We start from the raw sequence: 18,105 nt of genomic DNA, 5'->3' as shown, positions 1-18,105 counted from the left end.
CAAGAGTCCCATGGCAAAGACAAGATTCAGATGAGGCCTTGTGCAAAGAGCCAGGTACACTCAATGAAGCAAGAGAAATTAACCAATGATTAGGATGTCTGGAAGCTGAATTTATGTTGCACAAGACATTGTACCATGGTATTTCCTCATCTATACAATTCCCTACCATCTGCCATTCAGTAATATAAAAGTGAAAAAAAACACACTGTTACTGTTCCACTGTCCACTGTTCCAAGCCCTCTGCAGCATATGGATTTTACACTATGCCCTTACCCTGATCCCACTGTACACTAGACACAACCCAGGGGAATCTTTCACATTTAATAAATATGCACTGAACCAAATGAAATTAGCCTGTGTTTTAGAGCAAGGATAATATCTTGCTTTCTGCCACTGATTAAACTCGCAGCGGAGCTTCTACACCCCTAGGGAACCCTCACTTAATTCAATTGATATATATGCACCGCTTAAGTAGATAACATTGCTCTTTGTACATGCTTCAAACTTCCCACTCAGTCAAGTGCCAGAGTGTTTAACATGCTGGAAAGAGTGATTGATGGTATACCCACACTGTCTCTCTCATTGACAGGGAGCCAGTGATCATACCGTTAAGTGAGAAAGACACAATGTGCACCCCTTACTGAAGCATAGGGACTCACTGGTGTCCATCTCAGACACAGATCATGCAGCCAGCGACTGAAGGCTTCCGATGCAGTGTTAGGATAGAAGAATAGCTGGCAGGTAGGATCTTGGAATGTTTCAGCCATTGAAGCAATTCAGACCTGGACTCTTCAAGCACATGGACGCTCACTGTGCAAGATACAGAACACAGAGAGCACACAGCCCATTACCATGCACATTGTGGTCAATCGAGGAGCTGAGAGGAAGATAAGAGAGAAGAGCAGTCTCTCCCTCTGCTTGCCAAAAACATTCAACAACAGGCTAGGCACCTGTTCACAGCTAAACATGAGCTGTTGACTGCATACAATTACTGCAGCAGAGTGAAGTAGTGGCTAGAGTTCCTGACTTCAAACATGAAGGTTGTAGGTTCAAATCCCATGTGGGGTTCCCGTGTAGTACCCTTCACTTAGGTATCTCTCATAAAATACCCTGCCGAAACCTAAATGAAGAATAATCGCATAATTCCAGCATTTTGCGAAACTCAAAGATACACTAAGCTGGAAAAGATCTCTGTTCACTGCGGTCTTTATCAGAGCACCGTGTTCCTGCTCTGCAGAGGCAGCAATCTAGTCTGACAAAGATTGACTTGGTTAAAGTGCTTCTCCACTCTGCCTCCCTCCCCCAGCTGCCCTTACCCTCCCTGTGAACCCACAAACACCTATAACGCCTATACTGCGGCTCGGCTCGTGTCCAGCCTCTCCAGCATGTGGAGTAGTTGACACTCAGTTGTCCCTGTTAGAACTGTCACTTCTTACCACTGCCTCCGTCTATCTGCAGAGGGCTGGAGCAAATTTGCTAATAAGCGTGATCTTGCTACCTCCCCTTCAGAATGACCCACCCCCTCCGCGCACACTCCCTGGCCATTTATCAGCTCAGCTCCTGAGGCAACATGTGTGAACATCACATTCTGTGTCTGGCTGTCTCACTGGCAGTTCTCCTATTCCACAGTTTTAATATAAACACAAAGCATAATGGCTAAGAGGGCTGGAAGCTGTACAGAGTGCAGCCGACAGAATGGAAACTCCATGGATATAACGGTTTAAAACACAACAAGCAAAATTCATTGTTTTTCTTTACTTTGTTCTGTGAAAGAAGTGGCAGAAACCCCATCATGTGTCCCCGTCAGATACAAGCCAGACTGATTCGTCTGCCAGTCAAGAATGAGGCGGTAAGAGCTGTCGGGCAAGGTCACACTCACAGTGTCAGTACTGTATATTTCCCATCACTGTGTGGTGATGAGCTGTTACACAGGGGGCTGAGCCTGTGTCTCCATTCATTGCCTTGCAAGCCTCAACAATGTCACAAGACTGACAATACGTTTACCTCTTCAGATCTGGGAGATCAATTTGTTTTTTTTTTGGGGGGGGAGTATTTTATAGAAGGGTAGCACACCCAAGATGTAATTTTCATTAGAGAAGACCGAACAACTTCAGAGGGTCTGCCTTTCAGTACAATTTAATTGCTAGTTTGCTTTCAGAACGAGTCAGTTCTGCAGTAGGTGTAGTCGCGCCTGGCATCATTTCTTGCCTTCCCTTCAATTAGTGCGTTTGTCTATTTTAAAAAAAAACAGGAAATGATAGAGCTCATTCCTTTCCTATATATATAGAACTTTCAAGAATGGACGACAAAGTGTTTCAGTTATTAAGAAAACAGTGTCAAATCTTGTGCTTGTGAATTTAATTTGATAAAACTTTATTATTTACTGTTATTGTCAATATTCAGTATTCCAATTATTATAGCTTAAAGCTTTAAAAAGCTTCATTTTCAATAAATAGTACATGCGTCAAACTCCAAAGTGAATTGCAGTTTGTGCAGTCATCTGCAGTGTCCCACTAATTTAATTACTAGTACAAAATTATAATTTGATAAAGTTTTTGAGGGTTGTAATTAACCTTCAAAGCTAAACCCCTTCCAAATTCATGTACGTATGAACTTTTTTTTTTAAGCATACTGAGACTAAGAAGAATTACAAAACACTTTAAACCAGCTCAAAATAGGATTAGAAGTGCCAGTGATTTTAAAGGAGATTTGAATTCTGCCTAATTTGAGCAGACAGCACTTGCTTTTCATGCTCTGAAACCCCTCATTGCAGCAAAGCCTTTGCGAAATATGTCGTTCAGTTCTTGGTGGAAAAACAAAGGACTGCATTGTCTAAACAGCTTACATTTGGTAACACACCAACACCGGTTTATATTTATGGAAAAACATTCCAATACATCCCCAGCAAGCCCAAGCCACCTGAAATGCCAGCTGCACACTGAAAGGATGAAATGTCATCCGGAAATCAAAACATTCTGACACAAGTGTGAATATGCTCTGTGTCACCATTGTTCAGAAAAAGATATGACCAATCATGCTGGCTACATTCGCGTCTACACTGTAGTGTAAATCACGAGAGCAGTGGGATAGCACATTCCCAATTAAGAGAATTCTTTATTGCTGTGGGGTGCTATATGCTGCAGTATGACACCTTGGTGAATGTGTAATGACAGTACTTTGTAATCAACATTTTGGTGGTGTTGATTTAGCCCATTACAGAATTGCAGATCATCTCTGGCTTCCAGCTAATAATAATTATAATTTCTTTCACAAAGTATCCCACACCACATTCCGTGTAGGAGGGGTCCCACTTGATTGATCACTGAAGTGCAGCTCCATCTGGGCGACACATGACAGCCATTATGAACCAGCAGCCCCACTCACACAGCTGATCAGGGGAGAAGTGAGGAACAGCTCCAACAGATGAATTAAGGGAGAACATTGGGAACCCAGATTATTCAAACCCAGTATGGAATTTAACCAGAACACCAGCCTTAACACCAAACTGTTTTGAAAGGTTCCATGGGAACTTCAATGACCCAGTAATCAGGACAGCAGTTCCTATAGCACAATGCCTGCAGTCCAGAGGGGTACTGGTTCAGAGACTGCAAGTCAATGAGAAGAGTATCAACTTCGAACCCATCAACATCACTTGTAGCAGCAACCTGGATTTCTCTGGATGTCTCTCATCCTAGAACTAACCAGACCTAGCTTTTCTGAACTCCGAGATCAGGCTACAAGATAAGATGCTGTCATCTATCTTGATTTTTCTGGACAAATTCAGCCTTCTAGGGAAATAAGTATATATTTATTTCAAGCAGGTGAAAATGCAACAATGCTCACATATTCTGTTCATTATTGATCCAATGATATAAATGTCTTACTGCAATTCATGAAGACATTTGCAGTTACCCACAGATATCACATTTTTATTGCGACACCAGAGGGCTGTGAACTGCACTGTCTTGTCTTTTTAGCAGCTGTTTGAGCAATTAAGGGAATGGGTAAAAGCACTGAATATGTATCATTGCACAGGACAGTCATTTTGCCATCAGTGACACTGCTCACATTTTATCCTACTGATGATTTTAAGCTTAATGTTGTTACATATGTTACTTTTTTCTGAGAGAAGCACTGTGCAAAACAAAGCTTTAGTGTATTAACGTCCATAATCCCAGTTCCTACAGAGAGATGAAAAAGTGACTGGCAGCAGTTAACTACAAGACAGCAGTTAAAAGCGGTCTCAAAGTTGATATGCTATACCATAGCCCTTAGGAAATACATGAACTACTTTTCACTGACGTGTTGACAGAAGACTATTCACAACCATAGGATTTCTCTGTCCAATCCTCACTCTCTATCCTTTTTCCGTTTCTCTTCGATTCTCAGTCTATCAACATGTCTTAATTCCAGTTCAGCTCAGTGATGCTATATCAATCAATGTCTTACAAAATATCTACAAATTGCATTGAAACTGTATAGACGTATCTTTATATACAGACCAAGATCTGAGAACAAAAAAATATGCTTTAGAAAAAAATGTTAACATAAATGCTACAATCATCTTAAAATGTTAGCTCATTTCTACCTCAACCCCAGGGTAAACCTGTGGCTTACAGTAAATGCATACAAGTTTCTATGCTGTCAGTTTCTATGCTTTTTGTGAACATTTTTTATATTACTTTTCTGTTTGTAAAACTGAAAAAAGTAAGAAAACCGTAAAACTCAACAACATTCCCCTCCTACCACATCAGTAGAACTCCTTTCAAAATGAGGTCTGCACCAAAGCACAGCTGGTTTAGACTTAGAAAGCTGCAATACAGACACTCTGCAATGTCTAATTAAGGATTTGAACTTAATTACGACAGGTTGATTAGGATTGGAGTGAAGGAATGATGTATATCAATTAAAAAACTAACCAAAAGTAAATAATATTATAAACGTCCAATAGCCCCTTCAAACTTCTTGCTACCGGGGGATGCTATACTTTGGTCTTGGCTTCAAGAGCTGTACTATTCTCCAACTCTCCTGTTGTACTGGACTATTATAAACCTGAATCAGCTTCCAGTAGAGTCTGGAACCTCTCTTCAGCTTGGTCACACCTACATACTGGCCCACAGTCCTTTGGATGTGCACCACGTAATGAGTTATCGTATATATATATATGTTATAATAAATGGTTTATTACAATTTCTAGAACAGAAAACTACAAGTCATTAATATACATTATGGTTGCAAAACTTACCAGAGCATTCTAAATCTGGAAAAGGATAACATTATAACATAACTAAATAGTAATGCCAACGCTCCACGGACACAAACCAGTACTCCCTAATCCTCGTTCGGGAGGGCAGGTGCATTTCAGTCAAACTGAGCTCTTAAAGCCTAAACCAGCTCATTATGGACTTAATTGCACCACGTTAACTTCTTCCAGTCCTGATTTAAAGTGAAATCCCACCAACACAACATCCTTCAAGACCAGAACTAAGGACCTCACATAAACAAAGAAATATTACCATAATATTCAGTATAGACACTCTACAATCAACTAGCAGGTTTCTATTGCATTTACAACCTGGGATTCCAACTATATCTAACTAATGTAAGAATAAATCAAACTAATGTTAGCAGTAGCCTGGAAAGAACCACACATTCAATCCCAAAACAAAATGACAATGAAAATGGTATATGGTTAAAAAGTGAGCATTGTGGAGCTTCATGTAGCACTGTGTTTTTCCAACACAAATCAACCCACACTTGCTCAAGGACAGTGTACAGTACCCCACATGCTAAACAAATGGTTTCATAAAAAAATACCAAATGTCAGCCAGGAAATGTGCTGTAAACCACAATGCTACCTCTGCTCCGCTCTCAGCATATTTATCTGCCACTACAAACTCTTCACTTTCATGACCAGACACGGGCTGCCAAACCACACACAGCAAAGCAGTAAGAAACACCCCTGAAAATTACTGACAACAGATGGGCTCACAGGAATGTGTTACTAAGGAACCAGTTTCCACATTTTTTTTGGCAGTGCATTATCTTCTCATGTCTCCCTTCTGCTCACAGTATCTGCCTTTCCCTATTGACCCTTTCTACGTCTCTTGTACCATTCCGGAATTTTCTATCCTGACAAGCACAACCCCTTCAGGCTGTGTGGAATCGGCTTACTCACCCAGCAGGATAGGCCATCAAGCCTGAGCGAGGGTCACAGGCCAAGCCGCTGTTCCCCGAGGTTGTGATCCCCAGCACTTTCTCAAGTGTCACCTGTTGGTACAGACAGAGAGGAATCATGAAACACCCAGGGTTTCACCAGGGGCTGGTACTGTTACGAGAGAGAGCGGACATTTTGAAAACAACAACACTATGGCTGTAGAGAGAAACAAGTCAAAACTGTACAGTCTGATAGGAAACATGGACACAAAGAACACCTAATGCTATTGGGAATTCATTTCATAATACCCGTAATTAATATATATCAGCTGATGGGGGATTTAGCAGATGTGAACCCGAATATCAAGTTGTCTTACTTGCTGTATGTTGCTGTACTTTGACCCTGAGCAACAACTACTTAGACATCAAAAACATGGGTAATGGGGTAAGGAATGGTTTGATCTTGGCTCAGATGACTTACTAATATAAATTACACAAATATTTGCAATTTCCAATTAATTGAATTGTTCACACTTTCTATATATATATTATATATATATAATCTAGAACTATTTTCAGCCCTGTTATCCTAGCTTGAGTCCATAAGAAAATATTACATCTTTCTAACTTTAAAGAAATTATATTTTTTAAATGAAACATAGGGAAAAAGCTGAAGGCATAACAGAGTCTCATCTTCTAAGCCGGTATTTCTTGAGGATGGCAAGTCTCAATGTGCTCTGCAAGGCCTTGTCTAGTCCTGTATTAAACCTAAAACAGATAAGAGAAGCCAAAACTTCCTGTAGTTCTGGAATGGGGAAATACAAAGCCAGCAAACACAACATGCAGCGCATCTGTGGGAAACTCTTATTGTAGTTTCATAAGAGAGCAACAGAAACTTCCCAAAAGATGAAGAAAGGTACAGAAAACAAAGGGGGCGCTTTGAAGCGATATTCCCTTTGTTGTCTGATTCTCACTGATGGGGACTACCCAGACTACCAGGGCTGAGACACCAGACTTCCTCCTCATATACCAACAAAAACCACAGACTGCACCAGAGGAAATTGCTAGCTTTCTTTGCATCATGTGAGAGTCTGGAAGCGTACTGAAGCAGAAATCACCAGCTTACACACAAAAAAAACCCAGGTATAACAAATACTCAGAATGTCAGGAACACCGATTTTAGGAATACAAAAGTACTAACTGAAACAGCCACTCAACAAACATATGTGCCTAACATATACACTAATGGAAGCACATTTAAAACTGAGAATGCAAAGGGGATGTGGGGGGAGTGGAATAACCTACTCAATCACGTTGTTGAAACCAAAACTCTTCTTTCTTTCACAGAACAGATAGTCAAGGTCCTAGGATCAATTGTCTAAGAATTAGGAATTTGTAATATTCTCAAATGAGAAAAGAGATCTTTGGTAAGTGCACAGGCAGCAAGGCCATCGGGAGAATGTACAGGTAAGTGCAAATGAACAGCGATAAGTGAGAACTCCTATGCAAAACAAAAAATAAAGAGCGTGACAGTCAGATTACTGCATACTTACAGTTTAATTCACTTTCAAAACCCCCATGGGTGTAAAGTGGTGGCAAAGTAAAGGGTGGTCCTCCTGGGATACTGTAGCATAGACCAATAATAGATAGCTTATACTGTAAGTGCAAACCAATTGAGTGACTGACAGTTCTGCTGTCCAGCCTCTTGCATTGGATAGAAAATATGGCTTTCTTTGGAGAGATGAGCACTGGTATAGAAGGCGGCAGAGCCCAATCTTAACGTATCAGGCAAATGTTGTTCATGGGATGGAAACATCTGTAACATCCCACACCATAACAGAATGAGTCATGACATTACAGTATGTCAATATGGCCATCGCGATCTGCTGTAGCCAACGGACAATTATCTCAATAAGAATGCACAGTGCAGCCCAGCGACTCAGAATTAGCCTAACCACCTTGGAATTTTTCCTGTACAACCTATAGTTTAAAAATAAAGTAGTTGTTTTTTTCCCCAAAGTCCAGAAACTAGTTATACCAGACCTAATGAACAATAACAGTTACAAATAGACAATAAGTGTCTAGATAAAAAATGCTACATTACAGAAATGCTGCAAATACTCTAATGCATATAAAATTAAACTGTAGTATTAGTTTACAATTTGTATAATCTTTGCAAGCATTTTAAAAATAAAACAATCAACAATAATATTTACCTAATGATAGCACAATAATAATAGCTGTGGTTTACACAGAAAGACTACTTGCTGCCTGCAGCAAATACGCCTACAGTTAAGACTGCTGTTTCAGCTTTGGCCTTATTCTGTTTGTGCTACATGATCCAGTACAATACAGTCAAAACCAGTGTCTTAATGAAATCTCCTGACAGCTTCAACGCTTTAAATTCCTGGTCCTCAGCCAGGCCTGGTCCTCTTTTTCAGGGTTTTTACTGTGAAAGCAGTTCTCTACGCAAAGCAGATGAAAGGCTATTCTGTGATGGTCCTACAGAGAACCACCCAGTATAGTGCTAATGTAGAGAAACAAAACCTTGTACCTCAATAGACTCAACAGCAGATCTGTTTTGGAATGGCATCTACTCCCAAAAAGGGAAACTTTCTTTAATGTAAATGTTATTGATGGATATGACAAAGACTGCCCTCTTGTATCATAAGTAATTGCCCTTAACGTCTATGACCCTCAAAGCTATGCCTCTCCACCAAAACTGTTATCTCCAGCTCCTCTCTGTAAATTAAACTCGGTAGGAGGCCTGATTTACATGATGGAGTGTTACAGTGCTCCAGCTGTCATATTCCTAGAAACAGCAGTAACATGGTACATACAGTACGTATTGATAAGGACCAAGTGACGGTGACATATAATGAAAGAAGAAATTAACTATACCTCACTTTACCAATCAGCCTTTAATAACCACCAATTAATAATACCTCCTCCAACACCAAACTGTTTATAGAAACTCACAGGATAATCATGCGTCTTTTGAAGTATGAGATGCTTTTCTGATCAACTGTTTCTCAACTGGATATTACAAAGCTTATGTGCTAGCTGGTTAGTCCGCTGGAGACAGGGGTGACTGTGCCACAGCAAAGATCTTCCAGCTGTGATCCGAGTGACCCTTAAGGTTGTAAACCTCATTCAGCATTAAAGAGGTTTTCTTAGGATAAACCATGTCTTTCCAGAGCATCATATTTAAAAAAATACCTGGTGGCATTTTCAAGACCACCTAGATTCTATTGAGAGCAGCTATTGATCCCAAGGACCAAAATAACCCTGCTTCATTTGGAAAGGAAGACATGGCTGGTGAAAATGTATGGATGATTAGTGATTGTGCTCAGAGAGACACGACCATTTCTACCCAGCCGTAAAAAGTTAAGAAAAAATTTGCAACGCTGCGTCAATACTAGAATATACTTCAAAATGTGAAACCGGTCAAGTGCTTGCAATTTCTAATAAAACTTCAGGAGCTGACTCAAAGACATTTATGTGCTACACCAAGCAGTGTTCATCTCAATGGTTCACTGAATCAAAAATTGCCTTCACAGGACTGTAGGTTGTTTTACTGCACAGTGGGAAACACTTCACTTGAAGAACAGACCTAAGGTTAAAGAGCAAGAGTCCCATTATTGATGCTGTGCTTTTCATTGAAACTGATTGAAGTGCTAGGTTTTTCTCAGAACATTACCAGGAACTAAAAGGTTGCTGTTAAATCTCATCATGTCTAAGCTCGTTTACTATGGTGATTAATCGGCAGGTAATGAAAAGGCAAGTACAGATGCCAGGTAACCCCCTAATAATAACACTTGCAGCACAACTAGGGCAGAGAGTTTTGAAGGTCCAATGTAAAGCAGCTTCAATAAACATGTGAACCAGATTCAGACAGGTGCTATTCCTGGTACTTTAATAAGAAAAGCGACAAATTCAATATCTATTTCTCTAGTGATCTTATACTAGATTTACAGCTCCATAAACTTCTGTCATATCCCTTAGGCACTCATTAATGAGCCTCCAGTGTGCTTTGGTACATGTAGAACATCTGTAAGTGATGTTTAGGTAATATAAGTACATACGAAAGGCTACAATAGAGAGGTGTCCAATCCAGCTCATTCGGTTGTACCTAAATGTACCTAAATGGTTCCGAGCAAGCTGTTGAAAGAAGTCTTCTTCAAAAATATGACAGAGTAGCTTGTTCCAGACTCCTTTGTGTAAAGAAAGGTCTCCAATTCTCAGTTTTGAATACCCTTCTATTTTTTCTCATGTAGTTTCTATTTGTTTCCTCTGGCTCATGCTTCACTATTGATTCTGAAGAAGTCTGCTGGGATGAATTTATCAACGCCTTATTTCCCTATGTCGTCTTCTCTGTTCCGTACTAAAAATATTTACTTGTTTTAGTCTGTCAGAGGAGTTCATTCTTTTGAGCCCCAGAATGTGTCTTTGCACCTTACAAAGAACTGATTTCAGAGTAGTTATATCTTTTTTTTTAATATGATGACCAAAATTATACAATATATTCTCAATAAGGTCTTTATACTGGTGAACTGAACAATTTTAAGATATCCCTTGGTGGTTAATTAGACACGGTTACTAGTTAGATATAAAAATATTGTTTTTTTTATGACTGAATTGAAGAGCCTGTATTTGGTTTTATATTTTGCTGAATATCAATTTGAAATACAGCATTTTAGTACACTAGCGGGAATCCTTCTTCCACCCCCCTGTGAAGAGAATTGTTGTGATAATTACTTTCCTACAGCCAGGAGGCACAATAACTCAGCAGCAGACAGGTGGTATGAACAAGCAGGTAACCGGAGCCACAGGCAATGGCGATCCAGGGAAGAGTTCATACCTCTCTCACGCAGGACAGTAGCAAACTCTGATCTCTACATGAGCCCAGGGTCAGAGAGAAAAATGTGAACCTGGAGTATTAAAGATGTTTGGACACACTCTTTTGTCTTTTTTATAGCTGCAGGGAGAGCCTTGAACTTCTTGCTTTCATCATTTGTGCTGTCTGTAGGGGAGCTTCTTCTTCCCCATGATAAAAAAAGCTATCCCCCCTCTGATGTACTGTGTTCTGAAGAGCAAAGATGGATTTAAAATTAGAACTGCACACTTTTCCACACCATTGATTTCAAGGTGTGGATTTCCAAAACGTGCATTTGAAAAACAACATTGTAAGCTGAAAGAAATACAAGAAATTCAAATTTACTCTATTAATGAGATAGCAGGTTTTGTACTTGTTAATAACGATGAACTATTTTATCTTTAGTTTTATTTCTTTTGGCAACACTGAAAAAATTGGGCTTAGTTACGTTGGCATTGTAAATACAGAAATTGTTCTTAATTTCCCAGCAGGTTAAATAAATGATTAAACTGAAAATTAAGCTGTATTACCACAAGGTTTTATATGACAACAATGACACTGTAGCTCATAATAAAAAATACAGATGAAAAATCCCAATAAAGAAATGCTATAAGTGAACTTTTACGTCCATCTTAAATATTGAAAAGGAATATCGAGTTTCATTCTCAGACTCAGTCTCGGCTTCAAAGTGTTACACAACACTCGTTCAACGTTTACAACAACTGCACTTTTAACTTTGCACTGAAGATTTAAAGAACTGCCTTTCTTGCCTTATTTTAACAATTCAAAATGAATTACTCCCAGTCAGAGGAAAAACAAAACAAAAGGATAGTTCTATCTTGTCCTCAGACGAAAATCAACCAGGAAGATGTCAAGCTTCAGCACGTGAAATGTGGTTCAGCGAAGACGAGGATGTGATGATGAATGAGCATAGACAGCACTAGGTTTTACATCCTTACTTGAAAGTAAAACCAATCCCTTGTGCTGACAGCTTATTCATCATTAGTCCTCCAAGCACATCTTGAACAGTTTTGTGAATAAAAAAAAAACAATTTCATTTTTTCTCTGGACTAGTGATAAGGATTGCACGACAAACAAACAACCTCAATCCCTGGCCAATTTTCCCCATAACAGAACAGAGTGAAGCTGGGGGAGAGGCCTTATGTCTCTTCAACCAGCCTGTACTGTAGCTTACAAAGAACAAGCCAGGATATCAGAAAGTAATGTCTCACTAAGCACCTCTGAAGCACGTAGGGTTGCTACCTTACGCATGTTGGCACAATCCCAAAGAAGGGATTTTTCCTCACCCTTCAGAAGAAAAGCCAAAGACCTGCTCTCACGGGATCCATACCTCTCTCATCACTGTGACCTAATCCCAAAAACTATGCAAATGAATTCAACACTCCAATTATCATTTAAAATAGCTCACTGTCATCTTTCCTCATTAAAGATATCTGTAAATGCTGTTCGGAACAATAAATTATTGGTTGGGAGACAAGACTCATATTCTCAGCTCCATTGTGCTGAACCAAGACAACAGAGGTCTGAAAAATACAACACTGTTGTCCACATCTAGGCTAAAGCTCTATACCAGAGGATCATTCTTACATGTTTAAATGTCTTCAACACTGGGAAAAGCCTACTTAAAAATAACACAGAATTGATCTGTTTTAACTTTTAAAACATGGATTCATACAGTGTATAGGCTAATAAGTGACAATTGGAATTTACATTAGTTTGTTACCCATTATTGAATTCACGGACAGGACTGCTGTTGGTTCCTTCATGACTGTGATAAAACACTGCAAAACAATCACCCACGCGATAAAAACAACCGGGGCTCTACTGGTACAAGAACTCTGACAATTGGATAGCTAAAGAAAACACATGTCAAAAGCAAGCTCTTTATACCCTTTACAGCAAGAAATTCAATTTCCTTCACTTCTCAGAGAATGCTTATTTTGAGAACATGAAATGTTTCCTGCTCTACGTGATCAGTATTTTCTATCACGGGTTAAGATACACACAACTTAAGAATGTTAATAAATTCACTATTAATCTATCTGAAGTAGACATTACGGGTTTTTACTTTGGTTTTTAAAAAAATCAACGTAAGCAAATGTTGCGAGGAAGAGTGAAACAAAAAAATAGTGCAACATTCAGTCAATCCTCACATCTGCAACAGCATTCAGTGGCTAGAATTCCATATCTGAGTGTTCCCTGAGGTAGACATTTAAATAAATTCCAAACAAAGAAACACATTGTACTGTTTGTGGGTACAATCTCTGAGACAATGGAGGTTGAAGTAACCAAAAAGCTCCACGTACTCTTGGGACACCTCGTGAGTGACGTTGAAAAGAGGGATAAAGCAGAGATTAACCATTTAATGAAGCCTTTATATGCACCCCAGTACTTCAAACATTTACCTGTGTTTGTGGGCCTTTCTAAAGAAATGCCTATCTTTTTAGACCAGAGGAAGGAAAAAATAATACATAAACACACACCCATCTATTCAAACACACACCTGTTACAACATACATTCAAAGACAGCCACCACTAAAAAACATCAGTCAGGCTGTGGTCTCTAGCTTAGGGGATATTAAAGAGTTCCTGCATGGTCTTCAGGTTTCTGTTCCATCCTCAGTAGTTCAAACAATTAACCTAATTATTGTCTTATTTACATGTTTAGGATTAAGGTCATTTACAATTGATTACTCAAAATATATAATTATAAAGTGCACTTACCTATAAGGCACCTTAGTGTCTACTTAGAAATATATGAATTATGGAGTCAAATAAATTATTAGACCAACAATGTAACCAAAAGCTCAGGTGGAACAAAGATACTAGGCACTCCAGGTACTCTACGAGTTTGAGACCTCTGCTCTGCTGTACTAGGAAAATGTGAGTGCGCACAGTTGCTTAGTATTCCTGAGGTATGTTCTCAATCTGATCTTCTTTTCAGCTCATATTTTCTTACATTTTCCTAAGTAAAGGGAATCTGACAGGCCAAGTAATTCCCAATTACTCTAACGATATAAACTAAGAAAGACAAGATCTGGGTCACTAGATGAATCCAGGTGCTAAGAATTCACACAACTGGGGTTGCCATAGCTACAGTAGGAGTGATGGCCATAGAAAGACTTGGTCACACACCCTGGACTAACAACATACACTATGAGGCTTTTACTACACACAGCCTGCAGTGACACAGGACCTGCTGTAGTAATTCCACAGCCAAACATAACAGGTAGGTCATAATTGCTGCCATTACAATGAGAGGATCTATCCTATTCATATTTCAAAAAATACTTCAGTGGACTGTAACCCCAAATAGTGGGTAACATATTGACCTTCAGGAATCAGCTGGAAAACTTGTCACATCCAAGCTGGCTTGCACCCTTTTATATATGCGTATATCAGACAGGGTGATGGCAAGTTTCCATGGTTATAAATGCATTAAAATCAAGTTATAAAATTCCAAAGTACTGCCATTTGACAGCTTTAGGGCTCCATTTATTAATAAACAATTATCTGATCATTTCTTCACTTTAGTGAAAAAAGCTAATACTCCAGTTGGCTGTTAAATCCAAAATGGTTTCTAGATATTTATCATCAATGTCTGTTTTTCAGCAATGACCTTAATTCCAATTCTTGAAAGATTGAATATACTTTCAGCTTTAGATGTATAGAAACGTTTAAGAATAATTATTTGCATATTGTGTAGACTGACAAATATGTTTGCAATGTCCCACATACCCGACACGTATCAGATAGGCTTACTTAGCTAAGGCTAATTTAAAAAGCAGGGCTGAATTTGTTCTCAAATGACTTATCTGGTTACATAATGCATTAAAAGAGAGAAAGTTCACAGACAGGTAAACATAAGAGCACAGCAGAAAACAGGGGCTTTAGCTTACCAAAGTGTACTGAGTATACAGATTCAATTTCTATAATCTCTCGACCTCAACCCAAAACTACAAAATACGAACATACAGTACAGCAAAAGACCTGTACTCTCTTTGGAGAAGCTCGGTGTAGTTTGCTTAATGAGGCGGCATCGCTAAAGCCAATCTTCTACAAGACAAACTCGACAAAGCAACAATAACTGCAAATTGGGGATACATTTTCCAAGGCAAATTAATAATAAACGAATTTAACTAATCTTGCTTTTCATCCATTATTATAAGGAAACACGAATATCCATTATCAGTGCAAACGCAGACTAAATCTGCAAAGACCCGTCAGGACTACTGACTCGCAGGTATAAAGTTACACAGAGAATTAAAAAAAAATCAATGAAAATATATCAGTCAGCTAATGACGAATTTATTTGCCTGTTGCAGACTGACAACTGAAAAGAAAATAAAGGTGCATTAATAAACTTAAAAGGTTCCCTCAATTGAAACGTATAGCTCTATGCCACAGCAGTGTTTCATTGCTCAGGTGTTGCAGTTTTGCCCGGATGTTATGCAACAAACCATAACACACCGTTTCAACAAAACATAAAAAGTCATTTGAAGTGACAATTACCTTATTCCCGAGAATTTCCTTATTGTTCCCCGTTTTATTCCTCCGCAGCTTGATGGACGGAGACCGCAGCAGATTTTTAATCCGACTCTTAATTGTTGAGCCTTCCACCGTCATCTTGAAATGTATTTTGGATTTCAGAACCAAAATGTTTGAGAATAAAAGACTAATAATCCACTGCACCGGGTGTTTTCGTCGTCCTGGTTACCAGCTGTCCAGATCTGGGGTTTATCTGACATTAAAAAAATATATAAAAAATTAATGGAGCGTTAAAACATTGAACCCCATGATAACATTGATTCGATGTTACCTTCTACTAAGATCTCGAACCAACAACATTGCACAGTTCAGTCATGAATCTTAGTCAATACCATGTGCAGGAATTCAAGCGCATAAAGACTGGCTCTTGCTTAAAGGTGATGATAAGAGATAAAGAACAGAACATCCTTCTACCGAAAGCCTTTACATCACAATGAAAAAGGGAAAACTGTGAGCGTTCAATACTTACACGGCAATGTAGATATTGAATTGTATACAAGAAATGTTATTCTTCCCGTGCATTTCTGCGAGACGCAGACAGCTCCATGGAAGCCAAAATGTTGCCATGGGATCTATTTTTGTAAAATTGTGCATGTTCCATTTCCATCGCAGTCAGCACTTCTGCAATGGTCTAGTCACACACAGCCTGTATGCTGTACCGCTTCTTCTGTAGTCGTTGCCTCTCGATTTGATCAATGGCAAAAGCGAGGTGGAAACACACTTGACTAACATCAGGAGAGAGCCGCCAACAAACACACTCAGCTGTCGATCTGTCACACTATCCCGGTGACCATAAGCGTGGCACGCCTGCGGTGGCCAATGGTCTTGCTTTCTCAGAAACTCCAGAGAATCAAATTTGTTAAATACAGTCGCCCATTGTTACAGTATATCGATATAATTAAAAACGCATTTGACTATAAAATGCGTGGGAATATAATCTAATTTTTGTAATATTAATATTTAAATCATGGTAAATGTCTTAATACATTGGCTTCTACAATGCCTCTTAGGAAAAATAAATACTACACTGTATTCAAATCTGACCGCAAAATGTAAAAAATATCCTGCTCGCGAAAACGAACTTACAGTGTTTTGTTCAGAGTGCAATAACGTTAATGAATTTAATTAGCCTCGGGAATGAAACGCCTTCAATCCCGTAGCCCATTTAAAAATTAATAACAATAAAAGTAATTAACATACGAATCTTTCAAAACTTCTTGCTGTTCCAATTTTTAAGAATATCTGGAATTAATTTCATTTTTAAAAGTGACTATGATTTAGTTTATCAAGGGTTAATTACCAGATGCCGAAGTTAAACATTAATTTGAGCATTATCCTAGTTTACGCATTTAAAAGTCAAAATACTCCCGTCTCACCCTATCATTTTGGATATCATGTAGTCAACGTTTACAGCCATACTTTAAATATAACGAAAAGCTGTACAGAAACCCGTACTATCACTTTTAATACTAAACTGCCTTCTTTAAATCAACTGAATAACACAGCCATGGATTGCAGAACAGCCTGTAATTATCACGGGATGACAGCTTCTACATTTCATCTATTATATGTTTTTAAATAATATTCTGCAGTTCCCAGTTAGTACCATAGCGCCGTTCCGCTTTTCAATCCGGTCTCCAACGGTTTTCGGTACCGAGCGAGGTATGTGGCTACGAGGATTGTACTCCTGCATTAAAGGTCTTCTAGTCTGCAGACAGGATCGGCAAAGCCCATCTTAACCCCACACTGCACGGATAAGAAGTATAAAGAGCTGACAAGCTCCCCCCTCATCCCCATCCCCGCTTCTCCAGTTTGCTCCGTTTTTCTATGGCAGCCCAAACGGTTCAAAAACATGGGGGCAGGCAGACAAAAGCCATGGAGCCCTTTTCCTCAAGCACGGATTACAACAAAGCAGGGAGACTCGCTGAAGTCAAATACTGCCACCTAGTGGAAATTGTCCCTGAAAAGACTCCGGGCTATTAGGATTTCAAGTATCGTACAGTATATCTTACCTCAATGATTTCGTTTCCTCAATAATTAAAAAAAAATAAACCTGCTTATATTCACAACGACCGAAGTTGCAGACGTTCCAAATTTAACGGTTCTTCTTTCAAAGCCTGAAATACATCGATTCTGCTGGTGCTCGTTTCTCCGTATGGAGATAACTGTTTGCCTTTTCAGCTATTAATGGCAAAGACTTTAAACGTACCTTAAAAGTATACTTTAAAGTATATCGTACATTCAGAAAATAGAAACGAATGAATGGAAAAGAGAGGAGTCCTCAAGTCATTTTGGTCGGAAAACTGTTTTTATGATATCACTTTTAATAAGTAACCTCAATTTCGAATAAGAGAGTATGATTATTAATCGATTTCAGTTAATTTAAATATACAAAAAACCCTCCAGATCGGCTGATGAGCACAAGCTGTAAGCATTGTTTGAACAGATCTAGCGAGTTGTAGAAGGGTTTAAGCACTGAACTACTGCTACCATCAAGGTGGGTG

General features: G+C 39.0%; 1 protein-coding gene across 3 annotated transcripts in view; it reads right to left on the bottom strand.

The window, feature by feature from the left end:
* The window catches only part of mapkbp1 (mitogen-activated protein kinase binding protein 1), a 61,143-nt gene extending 43,587 nt beyond the window's left edge, over window positions 1-17,556 (bottom strand). For 2 of the 3 annotated variants that reach the window (XM_015350713.2, XM_015350715.2), the window contains exons 1-3: window positions 16,071-17,556; window positions 15,566-15,794; window positions 6,179-6,270 (exon numbers count right to left, since the gene is read on the bottom strand). In XM_015350713.2, the coding sequence (XP_015206199.2) occupies window positions 6,179-6,270; window positions 15,566-15,679 (206 nt within the window). In that variant the 5' untranslated portion in view covers window positions 15,680-15,794; window positions 16,071-17,556. The remainder of the gene's footprint in view (window positions 1-6,178; window positions 6,271-15,565; window positions 15,795-16,070) is intronic. The other variant, XM_015350714.2, reaches the window with a different exon arrangement.
* Between the last annotated feature and the right edge of the window lie 549 nt (window positions 17,557-18,105).

The sequence above is a fragment of the Lepisosteus oculatus genome, chromosome 8, assembly GCF_040954835.1.
Source record: "Lepisosteus oculatus isolate fLepOcu1 chromosome 8, fLepOcu1.hap2, whole genome shotgun sequence".
NCBI lineage: Eukaryota > Metazoa > Chordata > Actinopteri > Semionotiformes > Lepisosteidae > Lepisosteus > Lepisosteus oculatus.
Note: the sequence above shows the minus strand (reverse complement) of the source record. Positions and strands in the feature narration are given on the sequence as shown.